The 24,613-nt window shown below is 44.0% G+C and overlaps 1 protein-coding gene across 1 annotated transcript; it reads right to left on the bottom strand.

Annotated features, from left to right (window-relative positions):
* Positions 1 to 13,310: 13,310 nt before the first annotated feature.
* LOC146185320 (uncharacterized) lies at positions 13,311 to 19,971 on the bottom strand. The gene is made up of 2 exons (XM_084605508.1): positions 19,839 to 19,971; positions 13,311 to 14,468 (listed from the first exon to the last, which is right to left on the bottom strand). Exons 1-2 carry the CDS (start codon positions 19,914 to 19,916, stop codon positions 13,983 to 13,985), a joined length of 564 nt encoding a protein of 187 aa, XP_084461634.1. The 5' UTR covers positions 19,917 to 19,971; the 3' UTR covers positions 13,311 to 13,982.
* Between the last annotated feature and the right edge of the window lie 4,642 nt (positions 19,972 to 24,613).

A 24,613-nucleotide genomic window follows, 5' to 3' on the forward strand; every position in this document is an offset into this window, starting at 1 on the left:
TGCAGAAGTGAATAATATAATTATTAGTACCTCATATGCCGAAAATCTGGGTGTTGTGAGCAGCCGTATCTTCGACCGATAGCGGTACAATATTCCTTAGAAATTTGTTGACATATGTCGAAATCAGGAAGCCTTTTTCAACGGTACAGCTATAACTTAATACTAGTTACAGCAAAGCCGAAAGCCTCCCCCAGAATAAAAGAAAATGTGTAAAATGTAGCCTTAAGAGTAGGTGCGATACCGCCTTTAACACCACCTTTTCATTAAGCAATTTTATCATGTTTATTTTATTTTTATTTTTTTGCGGACTGTTTGAATTTCCTGCGCCAAAATCACGTGGTTTTGACGTCGTGACCCTATTGACCAATAAACATTTTTCGGAGAGAATTTTTGTTTTGTTATGATCGCCGTACGGAGACGACTGCGGCTTTTTGAACGTACGAACTGTATAAGTCATCGCTTAAAAAGAGATCTAAGAAAGGTGCCGCAGTCACAGTGTCTTTAAAATTCGTCGGGCGTTTCAATTCATGCCGACAGGGGAGTTTTCTATTTATTTATTTTTTTAGCGCGAAAGCGGTTCTAGCCTAAAACATTTGATTTTGCAATCTCCGGTTTAGTCCATCTAACCGAGTGTTCCCATATGACAACAACCAAACTTAGCTTTGCTAAGTGTTGCTATAGCAACCAGGCCTAGCTTTTTTCTATGCAAGGTTAAACTTGTATAATATATATATATATATATATATATATATATATATATATATATATATATATATATATACCGGGTATCCCAACTAACTTGAACCAAGGGATACAAAATAATACATTTGAGGTAGGTCAGTGAAACCAATTGCATTCAACTGCCAGCCTCCTTGCGCACTACAGGCGATTTTTTTATTTGCAATTACTTAATTAGCTAACTATGTTAATTTTTCTAATTTATCAAATATCAGCTTTAGACCAAACATGCGAATTGGAAACTTGTAGAGCACCTTCAGAAACCCCCATTCCATTAATTGCGATAACGAAAGTCTCACGTGTATCTTTTTTTCTGGGCTCAAAAGAAAGCCCGCGAAATACAAATAATACCACGTGACTAGCGCATTTGTGCGCCGCGATTGTGGTGCTGTCAGTCGTGGTTTGAGCACCACGATCGCGGCGCTCAAATGCGCTAGTCACGTGGTATTATTAGTATTTCGCGGGCTTTCTTTTGAGCCCGGAAAAAAAGATACACGTGAGACTTTCTTTATCGCAATTAATGGAATGGGGGTTTCCGAAGGTGCTCTACAACTTTCAAATTCACATTTTTGGTCTAAGGTGAATATTTATTAAATTAGAAAAATTAACATAATTAGCCAATTAACTAATTGTAAAACAAAAATATGCCTGTAGTGCGCAAGGAGGCTGGCAGTTGAATGCAATTGGTTTCACTGACCTACCTCAAATGTATTATTTTGTATCCCTTGGTTCAAGTTAGTTGGGACACTCGGTATATATATATATATAAGGACGCACGTGGTACTGATAATGTTCACCGCTGTAGGCAGACCGGTTTCTCGGACTCGGTTCTTGTTTCATCTGAGATAAAATCCTCAAAACTTTACAACCCTTTGAACGCGACTCTGAGAGGTGCACCAGTCCTAAAGAATGACGCAAAAAAAATTAATAGAGCTTTTATGCCATATAATTCATTTCCTTTCACACAGATTTGAGAAATTTCCAGCCAAACATGGTGTCAATGTTCTGTTCTCAACTGCTAATAAAGTGGGAAACGTGAGAGCAGTTGTCCGAAGGAAGAAATATAGAATGAGCAAGAAGACAAGCTGCAAAATTAATCGTGATAATCTCGTCACCTGTAAAACTAGTGCTCTCTACGAGATTAATCGGCCTGTGGTCTTACGTACCTTTGTCAGGACCCCGCCGGAGTGGCGCAGTGGTTACGGCGCTCGACTACTATTCCCAATACTGTTCCCAAGCGGCCTCGGTGGCCGCTTTTCGATGGAGGTGAAAAGCAAGGCGCCCGTGTGCTGTGCGATATCATTGCACGTTAAAGAACCCCGGATGGTCGAAATTTCCGGAGTCCTCCACTACAACGTCTCTCAAAGCCTGAGTTGCTTTGGGACGTTAACCCCCAAACCAAACCAAACCTTTGTCAGGCAGGCTGATAATTCAATCTATGGATTTTAGAGCACCAAAATTCCTCTCAAAAAGGCATCAACAAACGTGGCCCAGCATTGCCTCGAGTGTCAATGTACTCAATTCCTCGTCGACACCGAAGTGACCGTAGCACAACAGAAGTGGCCGAGGCATTTGATATCTTGAGAAAAGAAAACATGTGAGTGAGCGAGTTGTCCGGAGCATTGTCTTCCAAGGAAATTGGATTATCAAACAGGGGTGAACGCCGATAATCACACGTGCGTATATGAACCAATTTTATTGCATTGCAAGTGTATTTATGGCAAAGCGCATGCGAGCACGTTTGATGCTCTGCTTTAAAAAGCAAGCATACTATTTTCAATAAACGCCGTTGCAAATAAATTCAGCGCCGTACGTGTGTCCTTTCCTTGCATTTGTCCTGTGTCCCTGCGCTATTTTTAAGAGAAGATGTGAAATCTACTAGCCTAAGCTGCGGTTTTAATCGCATATTCTGACTAGCCGGTTAAAACACAGGAATAGAAATTAAAAGAAATACTCTATTGCAAACTTCGTGTGATCGTGAAAATGCATGTGGGAATGCGAAAGCAGTGCTTCTTTGTGCCGCCAAGTCTGTCACTAAATTTTTCTGGCCAGGTGCTTGAGAGCCGCTATCCTGCAACTCATCTAAAAGACGTACGCTACGAGCAAAGAGAATCCGTATGACATTTTCTGGAAAGCTGTATGTCAAACAGTTCTGTCGTAAGTTTAGCAGCAGCTAGCGTTCAAAATATTCATAATTGGAGGCACTCGTGTCGTCAGCCCTAATCAATGTCTAAACTGAAGACAAACTTGACTGAAAGATGTATGCTATTTTAAACCAGATATTTGTATGACGCACCACCATCAACTCTATGTAAAAATGTTTCCTTCACAAGTTTAATGCATAAATTCTCAGAACGGGTGCCACACTGACGTCCGCCAGGGGTGACGTCTCTTTCTGCATGACGCCTATTCCAGGGCAATTGTTTTGCGTCGTCGAGTCTGCCCGTGCGCGCACGCAGATGGATGCTTTATCCATTGTGTTCTAAAAACAATTTTTGAAAGCTGAATAGCAATTGGCTGGGGAATACTTCACACATGTTTTTTTTTTAATTTTTTACAGATTCAATGACTATATTTATGGCATATTTCTTGTTTATTTTTGACTGTGTTAAAAATTGCATCGTATTAGTGTCTCTGAAGGGTGCTAGAAATTCATACTTTTGACGCTTTATTCGTATACTTTCTGTTAGCATACATACCTCAAAAGATTAGGGAAACGTTCGTGGTCAGCCCTATAGGCAACGGGCAATCGCTAGGAGCCGCCGCGATCGCCTAGCAAGCCAGCGCCACCCTACGAGTAGCGAAGAAATTGTTGCAGAATCTCTCCCAGCCGGCGTATGAGGCTGGGTAGCTCAGCGTGAAACCGAAGGCATCGCAAAAGAAAGTGGGCGACGAAATGGTTATTCCGGCAGCGATTTATGTCTTAGATGTTTTAATTATCAGTTACTTTATTTTGCAAAGGCAATTTAAAAGTGGGGCACGCTTCGCCTCAGTTCCCCTTAAAAGCACCTGTATTAAATTGGCGTAAAGTTCTGCCTGCTTTTAGAGTGTATTCGCGTGGCTAGTACGGCCAGTACTGTATAGCTCGTATCAGTTGTTAACGTATGGCGACACGGCATAATTTCGACGTCTCAATGGTTCAGTACTCGAACTTCCTACGCATGGTTGTCTGTCATCATTTTAAACAGCGATTCCGGCTAAAAATTGTCTCTGAATGCAAGATTAACTGCGTATCTGCTCAGTCAGAAACTCTGGGACGGTCCCATTGAGAAAACGGAATCGTGCTGCGCCGCGTGGCTGGTCGCGAATGCCGCGATGCCGTAGTTTTTATCATATTTATAGCAGGGAGTTCTAGGACTTTATGCCGACGCCAAAATACTCCTGACATCCCGAGGCTGAGTGCAGGACAGCAAGAATAAAAATGGTATGATTTTAACGTAGTTAAACTGATCGAGTAGCGCGGCTGAAAGCTTTTCGACACAGATGGAAGTTGACATGCAGCAGACTACGTGCAATGAACAGCGCGAGAATGGATCGCATTCTGCACACGGGGTAATCGGCTGTTGCGATAGTTACGGGACCTGGTACCCACTTCCCACGAGACATTCCTGGGTTCGAACCCGTTCATCTCCGAGAGCTCTTTCCCCCTGTTCTCGAAAGAGGCTTCATGCAAGCTTCGCGGTTTGATTTGATCATGTTACGTTTAATCTAGTGAACTAAACATATGTGAACGTAGTGCAGCAGTGCTGATCATTCAAGGCACAAAATTTTGATCACGAAGCAACGAAGTATGGCTTGTTTATGCAGTGCAAAAAATATTCATCGGCGAAATCATTCGACATATAAAAAAAAAATAGCCTGAAAATGGTCGAAGCAATTGGTAATAGTTATATCTGACTCAGGTGAAATAAAATATTCCAAGTTGGCGCACAGCTGATTCCAGCTAAGGCTTTAATAAGTTTCCTTCACACAGTTCCAGCACTGGAGATATTTTCAGCTTGGAGGAAACGGGTGATAATCCTTTGGGACGAACTAAACATGAAATAAGCACGCGTATTTTGAAAACCTTCGTAAACTATTTTTTTTTTTTTTTTTTCAATTGGCCGACGTGCCTCAAACGTTTGCCAACTTTTAATTTAAAGCGCGTACGACGGGCTCAGTAGCATGCTTCGGGTAAAATCTAGTTCTGCAGCAGCCAGTGTTCCCCGCGTGCCGTTATTTTCTGAGGTCCGTATATATTTGCTATCGAATGGGAACGAACTATGGCAGATACGACAAGTGATGGTAGAAGTTGAGCGAGGCAGAAATTCTGAACAATTTTTTTTTTTTCTTCCAGAAGGTTCTCAATAACATTGCGATCGCTTAGCAATTGGTCCGAGAGTTGGTTTTATAACTTGTAGAATGGACATCTTCATTTGCCTTCGCAACGAAAACAAAATGCTTGCTCTCTATTCTCGACTGACTTTTAGGGAGGAAATTTAGATCAGTGTTGCATAAGCTGCATTCATAGCATTCATTCCCTGGTAACCGACAAGCGCTGTATCCCAGCTGACTGAGGCGACGTTTGTCGCGAGGCCAACAACAATCAACACACTAGTGTAAGCTGTCAAACAGGGTTCGTAGAGAAATATTATGTGTTTTCATGTCTGCGCAATCGGCAACGAGACGATTTATGTTTAAAATCTGCTGTTTTTGATAACTGAAAATGGAGCAGCATCCTCGCTGCAATGAGATTGCGTGCGCTCCTCGCCGTGAGGGGCGCTCCCGTCGACGCCGGAGTTACGTTCGCCCGTTGCCTATACCTAAAAACATGAGCCCCCTGCACAACACCGAGCGAGGGACGACAAGCGGGGAACCAACACTACTCCAAACAGCTACGGAGAGGTCACCATGTTTTGGAAATTAGGACGCCGTAAATGCCAGCTTCCCCACAAGACACTCACAAGACATCAGGCAACTACAAGGAGACGGCTACAAACAAACTCATTCCGAAGTCGCTACATATACAGTAAGATTTGGCCTACGCAATACACTCCAGAATGCGTGTGGTGCGGAGAGATAGCCACCCTCTACACCTCCACATGAGGCTGTCGGGTGGGCCCGATAGAGCCCAGAATAACAAACCCAACCCGTACGTCGAGCAGTGGGAGGGGCTTCTGTCCAGCTCCGACCCGCAAGGTCAGCTAGCGCTAGTTGAGCAGGCCGAAGAGGCAGCAAGAACCAATGTGATTCTGTACCTAGGAACACTACCTGCAGCTGAAGACCTCAACCCCTGAACCACGTCCCATTTTGCGGAATAAAGTTTTATTCTACTACTTGGCGCGGACCTCTCAAACTTTGCCAAAGAAAGTGGGAGAGTAAAAATCAACGAAGGACCTAGCGTTATAACCTTTGTTGTCCTGGGATTACTGTTATTTTATGACGGCCTACCAGACTCAGTGCAGTGGTGATGAATTACATCCCTACTGGCGCGGACAGCACCAAAACGCCATAATCTCATTTATATTACGGCCCCGCCGCGGTGGTGGACCTACTGTGCCGGAGCTCCCGGGTTCGATCCCAACCGTCGGCGGCTGCGTTTCGATGGAGGCGAAACGGGGAGACATTCGTGTGCTGTGTGATGTCAGTGCACGTTAAAGATCGCCAGGTGGTCGAAGTTAGTCCGTAGACGTCCACTACGGAACATCTTTCTCTCACTCCTCTTTCACTCTCACCCTGTTCCCTTCCTTTAAGGCGCGGTTCAGGTGTCCATAAAATAAGTGTGACAGATACCGCACCTCCTCCTTTCCTGTGAACCAATTATTATTATTAACATTCAGTTCAGTCGTTCAGTCGTGTCCGACTCTTCGTGACCCTATGGACCATGTCACGCCACGCTTTCCGGTCTTTCACTATCTTCCTAACATCACATAACTTCATCTGCAGTGCCTCGAGGATGCCATCTAACCATCGCGTTCGCTGCCTACCCCTTCTCCGGCGACCCTCAACCTTTCCCAACATTACGGAATTTTAAGGCTTGATTTGAAGTTACAATGCTTACATTTACTGTCCTGTTTAAGAATTTATGGTCAAGTAGGCGGACGTTATTTTACACCCTCACACGTGGAACCGGCAAAAATTACCGCGTATACTCCACTAAAGGCCACATTCACCTCGCCGCGGTAATTCAGTGGTTAGGGCGCTCGACTACTGACTCCAAGGATGCGGAACCAAATCCCGGCCTCGGCGGCCGCTTCTCTATGGAGGCAACAAGAAAGACACTCATGGGCTGTGAAATGTCAGTACACTTTAAAGAAGTCAAGGTGGTTGAAATTTCTGGAGCCCTCAACTACGGCGTCCCTCATAGCCTGAATTGTTTTGTGACGTTAAACCCTATAGGCCGAACCAAATCAAACAAGCACTTCAACGCCAGGCATCTTTCTTAATGCTGAAGTAGTTCGCCCGAATTAGTCATGCAGTTGCATAAGTATTTGCAGTAGACAACTGATTGTATGTATCCAAAAAGTTCATGCTTTCACGCTTGCAATACTTCAATTTTTCGAGTAGCGCACCTTCCAGTTCACTACATCAGGCAACCAGCCCTTCGATGTTTCTTTGTCTTCAGCACACATTCTATAAGATTAGTTTTTGAAGCCTACTATAAGTGTTTTGACCAGTTTACATTAATCAAGATCCAGGCGACCACCTAAATGTCTCTAGAGACGAGTGGCATTTTCTCATATTTCCGTTCTAACAAAATGATATTTTCCACTTGGAAGGGCCACGGGAAAAAGGTTAGGAAGAGGCTGTGGCCGGCAGCATACTTTTGACGACATTTGGCAAACTATATTATGCCTTAAAAAATTGTATGTTCAGATGTACCTGCCAAAATTTACTTCACATTTAAACTAATGCTTGCTCGTTTCGGGCTAAACAACTGCAAATGGGAATGCATCCTTAATATTTCGGAAAAAAACTTCTTCGGTATACCAATCATGCATCGTACCATTCTACCCAACAAAAGTATTGATTTCCAAGTTAAAGCATAAAATCCAGAAAAATATTAGAGATTTACTTAGTAAGTGGAACGATCACAGTAAAATATCAACGGTTTGGAGAACTAATTAAACGACGATGACAGTAGCGATGACCTACGTAGTTGAGAATTCCGCAGTCACTAAAATGATGTCGTTCCGTTTCTTGGGAGTGAATACTGAAACAGGAAGGTCCGTTTTTAAACACTTACTAATACACAATCATGACATTTTGCAAACCTTTAAAACTACCGACATGCCGCACCCCAGCTTTATAGTGGTATTTGGGGAATTTGTTTTATTGTCAGTGTATTGCATTTGTACCACCTGTTTCAAAGAACGCCACCTTTAGGTTTTAAAGATAGCCTTTTTTTTTATGTAATTCTACTTTTGGTGCGCAATATTGGAGAGATTTAGCTTGCCGGTGACGCACTGACGTAGACGTATACCGGTTTACAGCACCCCTACCATGCAGGCGCAGTGGCCGCGATTGCACTCACCCCAGTCAATGCGCGTGCGCAAAAAGAAAAAGGGGGGGGGGGGGGGGGGGGGGGGTTCGCTAACCGGTTACGTCTACGTCAGTACGGCTCCGGCAGGCTAAATCTCTCTTTACCGTCCTTGGTAGTCATTAATGAAGGGATAAATAACGCATTGCGACCTGCTGAAACAACTCCTGGTTAATAGATATATAACTATTACATTTAAACGTCATTGAAATCATAGTCCTGAAGCCGCCCATTATTAATATACATATAATTTTTAGAATTGAGAAAGCCCCACAACCCTCGCCGTTCCGCGACAATACACTTTGTTAGTTACGCCAAAAGACGCGCACTTTTAAAAAACCCGTGCTCTAAACAACGCCCCAGCACCGTCAGGCGCCATAGCGATGTGACGTTTTCTGTTCCACGTAGGCCCAAGCAAAAAAGCAACGACGAGCATCGCCAGAGCACGCGGCACAAACTCAGTATAGGGCATGACACCTCAAGAAGTGGTGACTCTGGGGGCATTGCATAGAGTGTAGGTTTTTCGAAAGCGCACGTGTTATAGCGTGAAACTGTTAAAGTTTATTTGCCATAGAGTGGAGGTTATTCGAGGTTTCGAATTTCTAAAAGCTGATGTAGATGTTACTAAGGGCCGGCAGCAAGCCTCTGATTGCAATTAGACACCTAACAGCATGAGCTAAAATTTAATTATCAGAAAGTAGGTCGCTAGCTTGGTGGTTAACATTATTCACCTGTTTTCTGATATCCGCCAGCACTCCTAAGATTGTGTAGCAAAACCATGCATCTTCATATCTCACTAAGCCTGTTTTTCAATATACTGGCTCCCTTTCGCTGAAATAGCAGGTATACTTTGTGCGGTCCATTATTTTAGTCAAGTTTAGGTGGCGACACTGATGAGTGCGCGATCCACTCCAACAGGAGCTTTACAGTAAAGTTCTGGAAGCGGTAATTACGAATGTCGGCACTTCATTCTGATACCTCATTTTCAATATTCATACGCATGTACGTACAGTGTTCTGCAACTTTATCGGAACCGTTTTGAAAAATTAGCCTGCCTCAACCTGAGGCTCATTTGCGCTGAAACAGCGCACAAAGCTTGAGCATTATAGACCCTTTTGTTACGCGGTAAGTTTGATTATGGTGCTTGCCTGATTTGGTTTGGCTGTGCAAAATTAAAAATCAGAATTTCTGTGGCGAGATTGAGGAGTAATAAATGCAAACGCCCAGTTTCCGACAGAATGCATTTGTGGCGCCATCTAGACCCGATGGAAAGTGCCGCTATTTTAAAGCTCCCAGGCAAGCGTGACACGTTTTCGTAATGATGCTAGATAGCGCCACTACTGCTCTTTGCAGAAAAATTGGTGTTCGCGTCTTTCCCTTCTTCAATCTCATCACAGACGGATCTAGTTTCTCATCACGGGGGGACAAACCAAGTGAACATCACTTTAAGACTTACTACATAACAAAGGGTCGACAACGCGCTAGCTTTCTGCAAAGTTGTACCGCAAACGTGCCTCGGCGGGAGAAGTTTTCAAAACGGCTTTGCAGAATACTGTAGTTGTAATAGTGACTCAGAAAACTTCAAATATATAATGTATTTTGTTTCGATTGTTCATTGTAGAAAAAAGACGAACTTTCCCGACACTTCCGCTTACATCGCAGCTGCGAGATCTCTTATTGGAACCTACAATTTATTAGAATGGCCATGCAGTAAAGTTTTGCATACTAAGCATTAGAAACTAAAAATAAAAATCGGTTTTCACCTGACTCGTTCATGAAACAAGCTTCTGGATTCAGGGACGTGTTGTTTTACCATCAGCCGGACTATACCTACTGCCGGACGAAGGCCTCTCCTATATTCCTCCAATTAACCCGTTCCTATGCTAGCTGCATCCATCCACTTGACCCTTGCGAACTTCCTAATATCATCCGCCCACCTAACTATCTACCGGCCCCTGCTACGTCTGCTGCTACGTGTTGTTTACTTCTGTCTAATGGACGCTGTACTCCAACTCCTAATTTTTTTTAAGTTCTACGTTCGCTCCTTTATGTGATCATAACATATTATTGCATGAGTCATCTTATATGACGATGATGATGCAATGTGAATATGGTAGCATCAGTAGAAGTAATGAAAGAGAAGAACGACATAGCGCATCTTCATTTATTCTCATCTTTAACGTCTGTCGGAGCTGTAGCCTTTCTATTGCATTAGCACGAACAATCAGTCAGCCTCAGCCCTCTTTTACAGCTAATGCGATCTTCGTGTTATTTTTCCTGAATCAAGCAGAAGTTCTTTCATCTTGTATTTTGCAGCTCAAAAGAAGCAATCTCGTATCTAGCAGCGCAAAAAAACAAGGACATGAAAAGGGACAAGACAGGCGCTAACTTGCAGTTGAAGTTTGTTGAAGCAAACATGAAATATATCCACAAGCCAACCAACGCCGTGGACCACTCAATCACCAATAAGCAGACAACGAAACATGTTTTACACCTTGTTTTTCTGTCTGCTTATTGGTGATTGAGTGGTTTATGGTGTTACCCGGCTTGTCTATATATTTCATACTTGCTTCAATAAACTTAACTTGCCAGTTAGCCTTCTCTTGCTGTCTGCGTATCGGTGATCGAATGATTTACGGTTTTTCTTGGTATGTCTATATTTATGTTTGATTCAATAAATTCATTTGCCAGTTAGCGTCTGTCTTGTCGCTTTTTCACTTCTTTGTTTCCACGCTGCTACTTTCAAGACGAACCCTACCAACTCACACAATCTCTATCATTCTGCAAGTTGTTTGTAGCTGCAAAAAAAAAAAAAAAAAAAAAACAAACAAAATAGGATGGAAAAATAATAAAGAACTAGGGCGATGCTATTTTTTTTTTTTTCTGCGTAACTTTACCTTGCATTTTCTAATGCAAGCACAACTCGCAAGATAAGAAAGAGAAGAACACAACTTTGTCACATCAGAATTAATTCAGTGCCTCAATGCGATAAGCTAGATGGTATCCAAAATAAGCCAGTGATGCTTCGGTTCTAATATAGGAACCAAGGTCAGAGGATGTTATATCCCCTGTCCTTTCTTCGTCAAATATATTTGCTTGCCATTTGAATTTCTCCGTGGTGAAGCGAAAGTGGTAATGTTCCAAAGCTGTCACAACTGCCGGATATGCCACAGCTGACCCCTTTGACAAAAATCAAAGCTACAAAACCGCGACGTCATTTCCTGCGACAGATAAAGGCACAAGTTCCATAGGCGTGTCTTCTAGAAGTCACGAGACACATAGAGGCGTCCCGTCAATCATTCAGCAAAATACGCCATTCTTTACTGGAGCAGTCCCAACCGTTGAGTAAATAAACCACATAAAGACGGTCCGCACTGCGAACGAACCCGTGTGCCTACTCCCTTGCTCCTTATTGGCACCGGGCTTTCTTACTCGTATTATATAAAAGAAATAAAAAAAATACATTTTCACGCCGCTTTCTTCGCAATCTGCTTCTTTTCTCATCGCTCAGGAAGCAATTAAGCTATTGTTTTCCCACTGTTCCCCTATCCTCGTAACTGATAGGCTCACCCTATTCTAAAACTCGCTACCAACTATCTTCCGCTTTTCATCCCCCTCCCCGTCTCATCAAAAAATTAAAGAGCACTGCAGAATCTGCATTGGAGTAATGCGAAAGCACAGATGCTGCTGTTAGTTGCGTCTGGTTGCTTAATTCACCTCTTGTTTACCCATTTTAGTCTTTGGTACTTTAAAATTGCGCGCCAATCCCTTTTTATGCCCTTTTGCGGTTCTACTTCCGGTCGCGTGACGTCACATCCTTGACATCACATTAATTCACTTCTTGTTTACCCATTTTAGTCTTTGGTACTTTCAAATTGCTCGCCAATCCCTTACCATGCCCTTTTTCGGCTCTTCTTCCGGTTGCCTGACGTCACATCTTGGCCATTGGCTAATGAGACTATTTTCGCCTTTACTTTTACATTTTTTGCATCTAAATACTTTCCTACTTAACTTATTGGCCTAATTACTTTTTCGGATACAACATTACGTCACCCGCTATCAATCGACACCACTCATTAACCTTTAACACTGCTCAATTACAACTGCTGCGGACACGATTTTGTGTGTTTTGTCCTAATTACCTAATTATTTTTTGGGACACAACATTACGTCACCCTCTATCGATTGACACCACTCATTAACCTCTACCAATTCTCAATTACTCATTACTGCTGCGGACAACTTTTACATTTTTTGCCTGTAATTATTACCCAATTAACCTAATTAATTTTCGGACACAACATTACGTCACCCTCTATCGATTTACATCACTTATTAACATCTACCACTTCTCAATTACTCGCAACTGATGCGGTCTGCGGACACGGCCTGCGGACAGAAATCTGTGAACATAGCGAAGTAATGCTTTCGCATTAAAAACATTTAACCGAGCCTTAATACGTCAATGAAAACAGATTCGCATTGTACCACTATCGTCGCAAACGCCCGCTAAATTCCAGTATTCGAGACGGAGCTCCCCTGTAATATCCGGTCGGCGCTGGGCGGCCTGGGTTTTCCACTGATGACGGCTGTGCTATCGTCGCTTTGCTCTGGGCGAAGTTGAAGGAATTTATTCAAGGAGGCCAGTACAAGATTCTGTACGGCAGTCGGCAGCGACCAAACATCCGCCTACGAAAACCATGTCTAGAGTGGAGCCCCAGTCCCGTTTCTTGTCACAGTCAAAATGCTTTCAAATTTAATTTTCTCTACTACCTTATGACAAATTATGCAGTATAACGTTCGTCCAATAGCGGTACACCACCATGAAACCAAGACTGACGCAGAGATCCCTTGTGAATATTTATACAAAATGGCCTGTTTGTATGAACACGTTCATAAAACAAGCACAAACAAACGTAAATGAAGCTTCCCAGGAAGTAATATGTTTTTTTTATTCACAGGCAGAAAAAAAAAAGGTAAAGAAAACATTGTCTTCATCTCAGCGGGTGTTCTGCAACTGCGACAGTTGATCTTTTTTTGGGGGGGGGCACAATACAATGGTACAAAGAGCACTACGTCGCACTTGAGACGTCATTTCAAGAAATGTGGTTGCGCAAGCAGGATTTGAGCTCGATAGCGTACGCGACACTGCTGGCGGACTAAGAAGTACAAATGGCAAATCGTGGCATTTGCTTCAGCTCTGACTCCCTAGTGTAGCGTTGTGGCGTGAAAATAATTGCGAAATAAATTCTTCGGTTGATTTGAGTATCACATTCCATGGCAAATTTCCTATAATGCCTTTCATCAACAATCTACACTTGATTTGTGGGCCCCTTTTGAACGTAAGCTTGAAATGCAGCTCTTTCCTTGAAAGCGTACGGCCTAGCTACTGCTGTGGACTTACATTCGAGCACCTACTCTCCTGTTAAAACACAGATAAACGTAAATGAAGATACCAAGAAGAACCTCGAGTTGAAAAAATGAAAAGAAATTTTGATTGTGAACGACAATCAACGCTGCCGTTGAAGCGTAGTGCACGTCATAAACGTTATACTGCGACATATATCTCGATTTTCAACAATATTAACAATCTCCGCAGGAACAGTTTGCGCGTCTAACCACACTGGCCTGGTGCTGGGACCTAAGCAGATCTTTATGAACAGGTGCTTCGGGGATTAAATGCGGGTCATGAAGAAGGCAACTAACATCTGAAGCTATGACAAAGCTATGGCGATACCGCACGGTCTTGCGACTCACGAAGCCTTTCGGAAGGCTTTCGCTTGATATCAATGGCATTGTCCTGCTCCGAAGGCTGTCCAAACGGTGGGGCTTTGCCCGGGCCGGCAAGTGGGTTTCCAGGACGCCTGCGACGGTTAAAACTGATGCCCCTGTTTCCGAAAAGGTTAAGCAGGAGCCCCGGCCTCCTGCGATGCGCCGCGTCCAGCTGCAGGTTGAGGATGGCGGGTACGTTGAGACCGAGTCCTGTGCCTCCGGGTCCCGTCAGGAGCCGCATGTTGAAGAAGTACGGAATGTTTATACCGAGGTTGAACGGGCGCAGAGGCTGACCGAAGACCTTTGGTTTCTTTGAAGATGGCGTAGCCACCTCAGCTCCTCCTTCTGCTAACGGTAAAGGAGAGGCCACGTCGGGGACCTTTTCATCGCTGGGTTGAGCAGCTGCGACAGGTTTCGCGGGCACTTCATCGCCTAATACCTGCAACAAGTAAACAATAAAGTTTAAAGATTACCAGATGGAAGCGGCTGCAATACCCAGCCAGTGTTAATGCAATTCCGTGAAGGAAGTGAATAAAATATTTAGCTTAAACACTGCAAGAAATACCGCAGGTACTTGCTTAATGGGCGCTGCGAGCTTTAAGTGAGGATGAAAAAGAGGACGTTTATATGTAAGCACATCATACGCTACTCACAAAAAAAAAAAAAAAAGGAAGACGAGTACTGAGAGTAAGCACAGAAGGTGGTTGTCACTGTGAACTAGTAAATTACACCTGTGCACGATAACTATTAAGTTCTGGTGTCACCAATGTGTGTGGTATACACTTCACAAAAGACCGCAGTGGGGGGGGGGGGGGGGGGGGGGGGGGGGGGGGGGGGGGAATACGCATGAGGGATATTCAAGGAGAAATGTTTACTTGCGTAGGAAAGGACGGTACAACTCAGTTATAAAGTGACCTTTCTATGTTATTCTAAAACATTCTTTCCGGCGCTTTATACTCCTATAGAGTGTGTCGATTGACCAAGCAAAAAATTTAAACGTGTTAGGATTTCCGCCTCCAGGTGGACTTAGCTCACAACCAGTTTTGTTCATTGGGCGTAATCGCACCCCCAAGAATGGACGCTCAATAAACAAAAGATTTCAAGAGGCTGAGGACATACAAAGCAGGCCTATGTAAGTGGGCCGTGAGGAAAGCGTGGTTTATTTTTTAGTGGGGGAGCAGGGATAACTTTCTACAGCCCTTCCCAATATCTCAACGGTTTACTGAAAGGAGGCCAAAAGATGCCCGCGCCTATAAATTATTACTCACCTCTCAAGTCATATACCGGATGTTCAAGCTAACTTTATCCAGAGATTAAAAAATAAAGCATGCCAGAGAAGCCACTTATATAGAGCTGCCAACCATCTGGCGCCCCAGCGACAATCTTTTATTTTCCAATTAAATATTTGTGATTCAGATAATTTTTTCTAATTTATCAAGTATTGCCTTTAGACAATAAATGGGATTTGCAAAGTTGAAGAGGACGTTCTGAAATCCCCATTTAAAATATTACCGATAAAGGAAGCCTCACGTGTATTGTTTTTCCAAGCTCAAAGAAAGCCCGCGAAATGCAAAAAATATCACGTGACTAACGCACTCAGGAGCCACAATTGTGATGCTCTCGATCGTGGTCTGAGTGAACGAAATTAGCTGCAGTCGTGACTCGACGGCGCAGTCTCAGCGGTAGGCTGATATGTTGGCGATGGTTGCAGCCAGTGCGGTAAGCTCGCTGCGACTTGGACCGTCACGTGCGCCGACTGAATGAAGTGGACGGAGAAACCACCGAACGCTGCAACGGGGTCGTAGAGCCGATTTCGAGCGCCGCACAATCGCGGCCACAAATGCGCCAGTCACGTTATTTTTTTCTTTTTTTTCTTTTTTGTTCGGATTTCGCGGGCTTTTTTCAGCTTGAAAAAACGAGACGTGAGGCTTTCTTTATCGGAAATAAATCAATTGGGGGTTTTGGAAGGTGCTCGATCTCTAACTCTGCTAATCTATTTATTGTCTAAAGTCAATAGTTAGTAAATTAGAAAAAAGTCTCAATTACTAATTAGTTAATTGCAAACTAAAGAAATTCCATGTGTTGCGCCATATTACTGGCAGCTGTATACAAGTGTTTTCTCTGACCTGCCTTAAATGTTTTATTTTTTAACCCTTGACTAAAGTTAGCTTGGACTCCCTTTAGAATGACAATAACCACGCTCCTCGGCCGCCATTTTTGCAGAGATGCCATGCGAAAATTCGGAGAGGGCTTTGTTGCACGTGCTTTTCCAGGAAACGACGTCCCTCGCTTCATGGACGCGACGAACTGCTGTACAATAATGGTATGCAGTTATAGCATCTTCTAGGCCTTCGTTATAGACGCATTGCATTGTCCCTGCCTCCCCTAGCTTGCCTCAACAGAGAAGACAGGGCCAGATTCTCCAGCTTTGTCATTGTCATGACTTGACAGGGAGTAAGGGGGGGGGGGGGGGGGGGGTTGTGTAACAATGTATGTTCCTAGATGACTCAAGCGTCTCAGCACGCGAGACCAGCCCTGCACTCAACTACTGTTTGAAAAATAAGCGCGCGCCCACACTGTTACGGCAAATTCCACAAGGCGATAGCCGCACCTCTGGGATATCTAATTCAATGTTTGCTTCCCCTCTGGTAAGAACAGATTGTTTCAAGTGAACGTTTAATGTTAGAATGTCGCTGTAGGTGCCTTCGATGAAGTTAAGATTAGAAGTGGTATATGATCAGCCTCGATGGGAACACATATATCTTTACTCAATCACGGGTCCAGACGGCGTGTTTAATCAGCCATCCGACTGTATTATCCTGGACTGTATCCGACTGGACTAAAGGCGTCGCTCGGAAAATGGCAAGTTTTACATAATCATGCGAATCAGAGGGAGAAATTATTAATGAGCGTAGTTATTTGCAATCTAAAGACCTACAAGGTCTTTCAATAAGGGATCTTCTGTTTTCTTGAAACCACTGGCGCTACGAGTCCGGTATGACAATGGAATTCGATAAGATAATCATCCGCCCAGTACTGTGGCGCCTAGTGCATTACAGATAACGCATAGAGTATACCGTTTTCTTTGCGCGCGTAGACAAAGATCTCAACATGATAAAAGTTATCTAGGGGATATGGTCCCGATAAAAAACGCTGTTGTTGAACGCACAGCCCCTTTTGTAACAGTCACAAGCAGACCGTGTGCAATGTTTGCGAACGAGGACTTGAGTCACCGAAATGTTTGCGGCGGTGCACTGCATATTACATTAGGATGAGTTGAAAATGTGTGTCTGGAGTTGGACGGTTTTCTTCTTTGATAAGGCAATTTTTTTCAGCTATACGGCATCAAGCGACGGGAATAATTCAACTGTTCTGGAAGACATACTTGTGCGAGCATTTATTCGTTTACCTGAAAGTGAACAAGCTTGCTCTGCGTTCCAGACTGAAAGATGGTCCCTTCAGTGCCACGATTTGAAGCTCATGCCAGCAGTATGGTAAGAATTTTAGGTTAATTTCAGAATGACTCAACAATAAATCTTTTTGTTGAGCAGGCCGACTGTATTAGCAGCTCCGTCACTTAATGAACAGGAGAATCCTCAATTTTCAAACGAAATTCATCGTTGTCAATGTATCTCCATCCACTTTGTAATTTCTGGCTCCTGGCACGAGGGAAGCGAAATTTACTCAATGGCAGTTTGAGAGCCGTGGTGCGGGGCATACTCTGTGACTTAATTCATGGGTCTTCTGGCCCCTCGCCATGACCGGCCGTAATACTTTGCGGTGCGAGAGCAGCGCAAGGCGATCAGCTCGCAACGTAGTTCCGCTGCTGATCTGTACTATAGTTAACTGCATCGCTTGCTGAATTCATCATTTAGATAAGTATAGATGTCAACTCTTATTCTAGCAGACCCTTCGCATTAGATGCCTTTCTCATGGCTTGTTTTCTGCTACAATATACATGGCCCTTGTCACTTTCCATAGCTATTTAAAGCAAGAAAGGCTATTCGGTAAATCTTTAGACGGTAGCGTTTTGCGCAAGTTCCACGAACATTGTCTTTAAGTTAATTGCTCATTTCACTTTTTTGACGGGGTAGTATCGACAAATTCCACCAGGTTCGCGGCGTGCATGTCCGCGAAAAAATGAACACAACACAAAGGTGCACACAAACTGTCGTGATGCACCCTACAGCCTACTCATGCGCTAAAAACGCACAACGGCAAAGCAATAGGGAGTTTAAGAATATGGGGACTCAGTCAGTTAGGGGATTAGGATAATAGCCGAGCAACAATGCGCACGCGCGCAGTGCTGCGATGAATAGGCGAAAGGTGCGGTAATCACACTAGGCACGCACAAACATACCCTAACCGATAGAGTGCCCCTCTTCTAAAGCTCTATAAAATGCGGAAATCGGTAAGGCAGATTCTCGGCAACACCTCTCTTCCAACCAAAGGGTCTCTTTTTCAGAAGACTTGCATTCTTTGTGGGAACGAAAAGCACCAAGTTCCCCTTTTTGCCTATACTCAGGGCTGTCGCCAGTGGACCGAGATTTTTCGGATTTGTGGGAGGGCCCGTTGGTTCTGTACAAGAAGGTTACAACATGAATGTGGTGGAAGATTGTTAGGAGCCTTTATGCTCATGCATGACTGCTTTATGCACATTCCTTACGTGTCCTTTCTGCTTTCCTAGAACTCTGAAACTGCAACGAACAACCGAAGTGCAGGATATCCGTGGCTCGCAAAAGTGAATGTGTCCCATGAGGTCACCTGCCCAGTTCTTTCCATTTTCACAAGGAATGAGGTTGTTGCCCATGAACGAGACCTCATTGTGTCTTGCCTACACGACTCCAGAGGATGTCAGCCTTACGCCGGCAGTACACATGTCTACTATCACTCAGGTTTTTAATAGAAATATAACTTGCAGGCCTTGTCAATACGCCTTTCTTTTCCTAATTATTCCACGTGTAATACAATCTTCAAGTTAGCGGAGTCAAAGATGTGTTGCTTCACGGCAGTCGCCAGTAAACATACCACCTCGAAAGTTGTAAATGTTTGAGTATTAGGAATCCCAAGGTAAGAGATACTGCTAGCGTTACCCGGTTCCGCCTGGTCCTGGGCAAGCTGCCACATGGGCTATCTCGGCAAGCTTTCCAATCACTTGGAGAGATGTTTCCATATAGAAGAATAAAAGCTTGTTTTTCTTTCCTCTAACATATTGATTGGCATGCTGCGAGAACATAAGGGAAAAGCAGTAAAGGAAGAAAGTAGTAATCTTTTTCGCAAGCATTACTGTAGTTTGTTTTTAACGAAACACGTTTCGCAGAATGTAATGCTATATTACCGCCGATACCTAGTGGCGTGTTTATTTTTTTTTTCTTTCGCGCGCTAGGAAAAAGAAAGTTACTGAAGTTTCCATAAATAGTTCTGAGATGGAACCGAGGCAAAAAGTGACCTGTGATCTGCATGATCACGCCTTCGGCACCACAGTTCTGGTTTGCATCACAAGACAGAAAACACGTAGCAGCAGAATGCTATCAGTTCGTACGAAACACTGAACCTGAAACCAGTTTGTCGAAGCATGGCCGAAAGTCGAAGAAATCAACATCAGTTCTGCAAATAGTTGCGCTGCCATTATAAATTTGAACTGCGTGAATGCAAAATGCTCCTTTCAAAATTCAAACTCTGAAAACGAGGACACTAGAGGATCGACATTTGTTTCGAAAACGAGTGCAACAAGCGTGAAAATTTCAAGTAGGTGCGCTGGGCGAAAGTAGCTGGGACCATAAAAGATGGAATGCACGTCGCGTCTCACCTGAATCAGGAGAATGGCCGCCGTTGCAGCAACAAGAAGGAGCCGCGAAGCAGGAGAACGTGTGGTAGCTTGCTGCATCTTTCCAGTGTCGCGGCGGGAATGCCGGCTCGAGAGGCAGGCGAGCTCTGTCACCTCTGTGATGTCGCTTTGGGTGGGATGGGGTGAGGTGGGGTGGGGCACGCGGAGATGGACCCCATACAGTGAGTGGTTCCCAAAAGCCACCGAAACCGGCTCTCCGGTTCTTCTCACCCGTTTTGGCCCTCTCCCTCCCAACTCCTACGGATGTTGTCGCCGGTACTAACGTTGTCCTGTTGCTGCCTGGCTGTTGACGTCAGCTGATCGTTCACCTCCTCCCCCACCCCCCGCCGCTGCCCCCTCCAAGACCTGAGTGGCCGGACGCCCGGTCGGTCGGGCCGGTCAAAGTGGAACCCGAGAAGGATGAGGTCACGTTGTTCGAGGAGGTCGACATGTATGAAAATTGTGCATAGAGCGTGAAACGCGGAAGCAAAAAAAAAATGAGAAAACCTGAGACCTGAGGTGAAGACCTGAACGTCTGCGCCTTGTTTACTAAGCTTAGCTAACTACCACTTTCCACCATAGCGTTCTGCTCCTTGTGCCGCTACAGCAACTCTGCTCACCTTGAGAATAAATTTGCGCTATAGGCGAAACATACAGTCGAGCGTTGAAGGTTTCACGTGGCGCCGCAGAACGAGTTGTTTTCCATCATTCTCGAGAGCGCTCGTCGAAATTTGCATAGACACACGAGTACGCAGAGTTATAAAGCGGACGCATTTATCCAGTGGGCGCACAAACTCAACACCACGGCATGGAGCAGGCCTGAGCGCCTCGAAGTCACCAATATTTATTTAACCGTCTCCATGTCGTTGAACTTGCATCCGGCGGGCTCAAGCACTTGCTGTGCACCACTGCAACGAATCATGCTTGCTGGCAGCGAGGCCGATAGCGTGCGACGATGCCTGCATGCCGATTAGGATACGGCTCAGAGATGCACCGAACCGAGTTCGATGCAGGGTGAAGAACCCAAAGCTATATGCACCGTTGTTGTGGTCGGATGTTGACTGAGTACAGAAGCCACCTATTTGCAAGGATTAATGTGCGACGCTTCGTTAGAAACTTACTTCGCTCGTACCCCAGGCGAAGCGATGGCACCAGCCATCCAGAAAGTATCTATGAAGCTTCATTAACGCACGCCCTCCAGTAAAATACCTATTTCCTTTCTTAAAGGAGCCCGACTTTGAACAAAAATATTAGTTTATGCCACATTTTTCAGTAGTGTAAACTTAATTTTCGTGTATGATACGAGCCAAGAATTTCGTTCGAGCTCAGCTGCAAAATCATCTTTAGAACTAGTTTTTTGTTTTTCGTCTTTAAGCCGCACTGCGCAAAATTATCTGCCCGAGTGATGGCAACGAGAATTAGTACATTATTTAAGCGAACAGTATTCAGGGCTTACCTCATATATTTTCCGGGTCTCTAAGAAAAGTGACTGTCACTACTTATCCGAAATTCTGTAATATCGCAGCTCTGCATGGTGCCGTTAAAGGTTTCGTGAAAGACTCAAAGCGGTATTTGTTCTCGTTGTCCGTCGAACACAAAAGCAGCACGAAACGATTGTTAATTTGCACTGCTTTAGGGTTTCGGTTTACAATCCTTGTCTGTGAGAGACGCTACAGTCCTTGTCACCTGCGCATATTGTCTATGTGTATTCAATATTCTTTTTACGCACTTCATTTAACGCGATATAGTGATAAAGCCCCCTCCTCTGGAAAATCCGGCGTTGTCGGTGTATCGGCGTTGGCGTTGGCATTGCCGGTGTGATGTTCATCGTCACTATACTTGATTATATTCACTGCAGGGCAACTTTCATAGATAATAGACAACTGGAAAACTCTGCGCTGGCGCGCCGCGCTGCAGAGTGGGCCCCAAACAATCGCCGCTGGCGCCTGCGAGTCCCAAAGTGACCGCAGCGCAGTGCTCCCATTCTATGTATTTGAATGTTCTTCTGAGTAAGCTATTAATAGTACTGGGAAGATCGTATGTCCGTGCATAACACCTTTCCTTGTGAAAATTTTATTACGTTTCTTAACAAGGACTCTGATTCCTGTGCAGCCCCCACAGATATCAAGTACTTTTACATATGGCTCATCTATACCCTGATTTCGCAATGCCTGTATGGCAGCTGAGGTTTCGACTGAGTCAAATGTTTATGCTTTTACGTCGAGGAGGTCCTTCACATATTGTAGTACCTTGGTACTGTATGTGTAAAATAACCGAGCGACATCCGCAAAGGGAGAGCCACAGATGAGCGCCATTGACTCTGTTGCGTCGTATCTCTTCTTCTTCTTCTTCTCCCTCGTTGTAATGGCACATACCCACAGTGGGGGATTGGCCAGAATTCGTTGTAGGTGACATACTATTTTTGATAAGGTCGATTTGACTATATGATATAAATAACCTAATAATTAGGAGCTAGTGTTGCTGAAATAACTTGAAATTTTGAGGCGATGTAATAGAAAGCAATGAAAAAAAGGAATAAAATTGTAAATTACTAAAAATAATAAGAAAAAATACAATTCAGACAGCTCAGCGCTAACACACAATTCTTCCAGTAGCAATATTATAATTATGAAGTAATTCACACACCGGTTTTAGGGCATACCCTTTGACGGTTGCACCAAAGGAGAGGAGGACAGGAACTGTAAATGGCAGTCCTAGGCGAGCAGGAGGTATTTCTAGATAATATCTTCTCTGAGTAGCATACCTGTGGCAGGAGAGGATGTAATGTTCAATTGTTTCCACGTCATTACATGACGCACAAAGATTGGACGGCGTGAATCAAGAGCGACATAAATAAAGATTGAGGGAAGGAATTCTACAACGCATGAGCGTCATGGAAACCTCACATTGCCTCGAGGTACAACATCGGACATTCCAATGGAAATTTAAATGATTAAAATCCGTAGTCGCAAGGAGTGGCTCATGGCTCAAGGAGTTTAACGTTTGAAATTGTTCAAAACGGGATATATTTAGCAAGATAATATTGGGTACAACATCGGCAACAGGCCCACTGAGAGCTGAATTTGCTAAATAATCCGCCATTGTATTAGAAGCGATGCCGCAGTGTCCCGGAACCCACTGAAAACGTACTTCCTGTAAGTGTATCGGAAGGAAAAACATCAGGGTTTGTTTCAAAAGACACATTTTCGGACTTTCTAATGCTGCTAAGACTGACAGGCAGTCAGAGAGTATGATTACGTGAGTAACATTACCGGGAACTTTTTGAAGGGCCAAACCAATTGCAAGCAATTCAGCAGTAAATATTGGTGTGTAATCAGGGATCCGTACAGAAAAACTCCAATCAAGTGCCTTGGAGTAAATCCCTATTGCTGCTTTTTCATTTCGTTGTGAGGCATCTGTGAAAATATCTCTAAAGGCGGAGCTTCAGTGCCCTTAAAACCTTTTCTTTTTCGCTGCAGTCGGAAAATAACGCAAAATTATTCCTACAGGGTGTAAAATCTTTCAGGTTGGCATATTAATTGCCACTGGCTTTGACTCAGACCATCATGAAATTTTCCAAGATCAACAGACATATTAGTGATGAAACAAAGCAGCCATTTTCGCCCTCCATCAACCCCGCCCCCCCCCCCCCCCCTCTTCCTTATATTTTTTGTCAGTGGCTCTGAAGTAAAGGTATGGTACTGATGATTATAAGGGATTGGATTCAATCACGTTCACCGCGCCCGTTTTAAGGTGCAGGTGAAACATAAGGTACCCATGTGCTGTGCAATGTCGGTACTCGTTAAAAGAATCCCAGATGACTTAAATTTCCGGAGCCCTCCGCTACGACTTCCCTAGTAGCCTCAGTCACTTAAGTACGTTAAACGCTCTACATTAACCAAACAATTCGTTTTAAGAGCATTCTTTTAAGAGGATCAATACTTCATCTTCTGCACTAATATAGCAGTATCTGTCATATATGCTTGTCATACTTTTGCAGAAGAACAATGATTCATCTTTTTGGTGGTTCTAGCGGGCAGGTTTTGTTATAAAGACTTCGTTCACATGTTGAATACGCTGGCGACAAGCAGCTAAAGCAACTGTGTTCTGTTTTCTTTCATTGCGGTGCTGCGCATGCAAAAAAAAACCAGCGGATTACAGCGCGCAACGAGGCGAAAGCCACCCGCCGCCGCGCAGGGTTACCAGATGGGTTGGAGCACTCACCACCAAAAGTGTTCAAAAAGTAGCTCAAATGTAGCCAAATGTAAAAATGTCATGTAGCCCAAAAATAGCCCAAAATAAATGTTTATAAGTAAGCCCAAAATAAGAACGCACAACATCGCTCTCTTTCCGCTTCCTTCTGAATTGCTTCGTTCCGCCTTTCTCCACCTCTTCTTTAGATTATGCCACCAGTGAAGCTGTCTGCTGCTTGTTTTTTTTTTTTTTTCAACATATGCAATGTACTTCAGTACTAAAAGAAATAGTCAGAACGGTGTGAAGGAAATAGAATTCAGTTAATTACATGTGCGGTCATTTCATTTTTTTTTTTAAGACGTGACGTCACGGGGGCCATCTTTGGTCGCACAGGCTAGCTAGCGCTAGCCCGCCTGATTCCGCAGTGAACGTAGAAACTAATTGCGATAAGAAAATTTCATTGCCCTTACTGGACCCGGTGAAGAAAACGTTGGTGAAGAAGGTTGCACCCTGTGAAATGGCGGGGAGAGGAATTTCCATAATATCAACCCTTCCAAAAGGGC

The sequence above is a fragment of the Amblyomma maculatum genome, chromosome 6 (assembly GCF_055883805.1).
Source record: "Amblyomma maculatum isolate TAMU_Amacu chromosome 6, ASM5588380v1, whole genome shotgun sequence".
Taxonomy (NCBI): Eukaryota; Metazoa; Arthropoda; class Arachnida; order Ixodida; family Ixodidae; genus Amblyomma; species Amblyomma maculatum.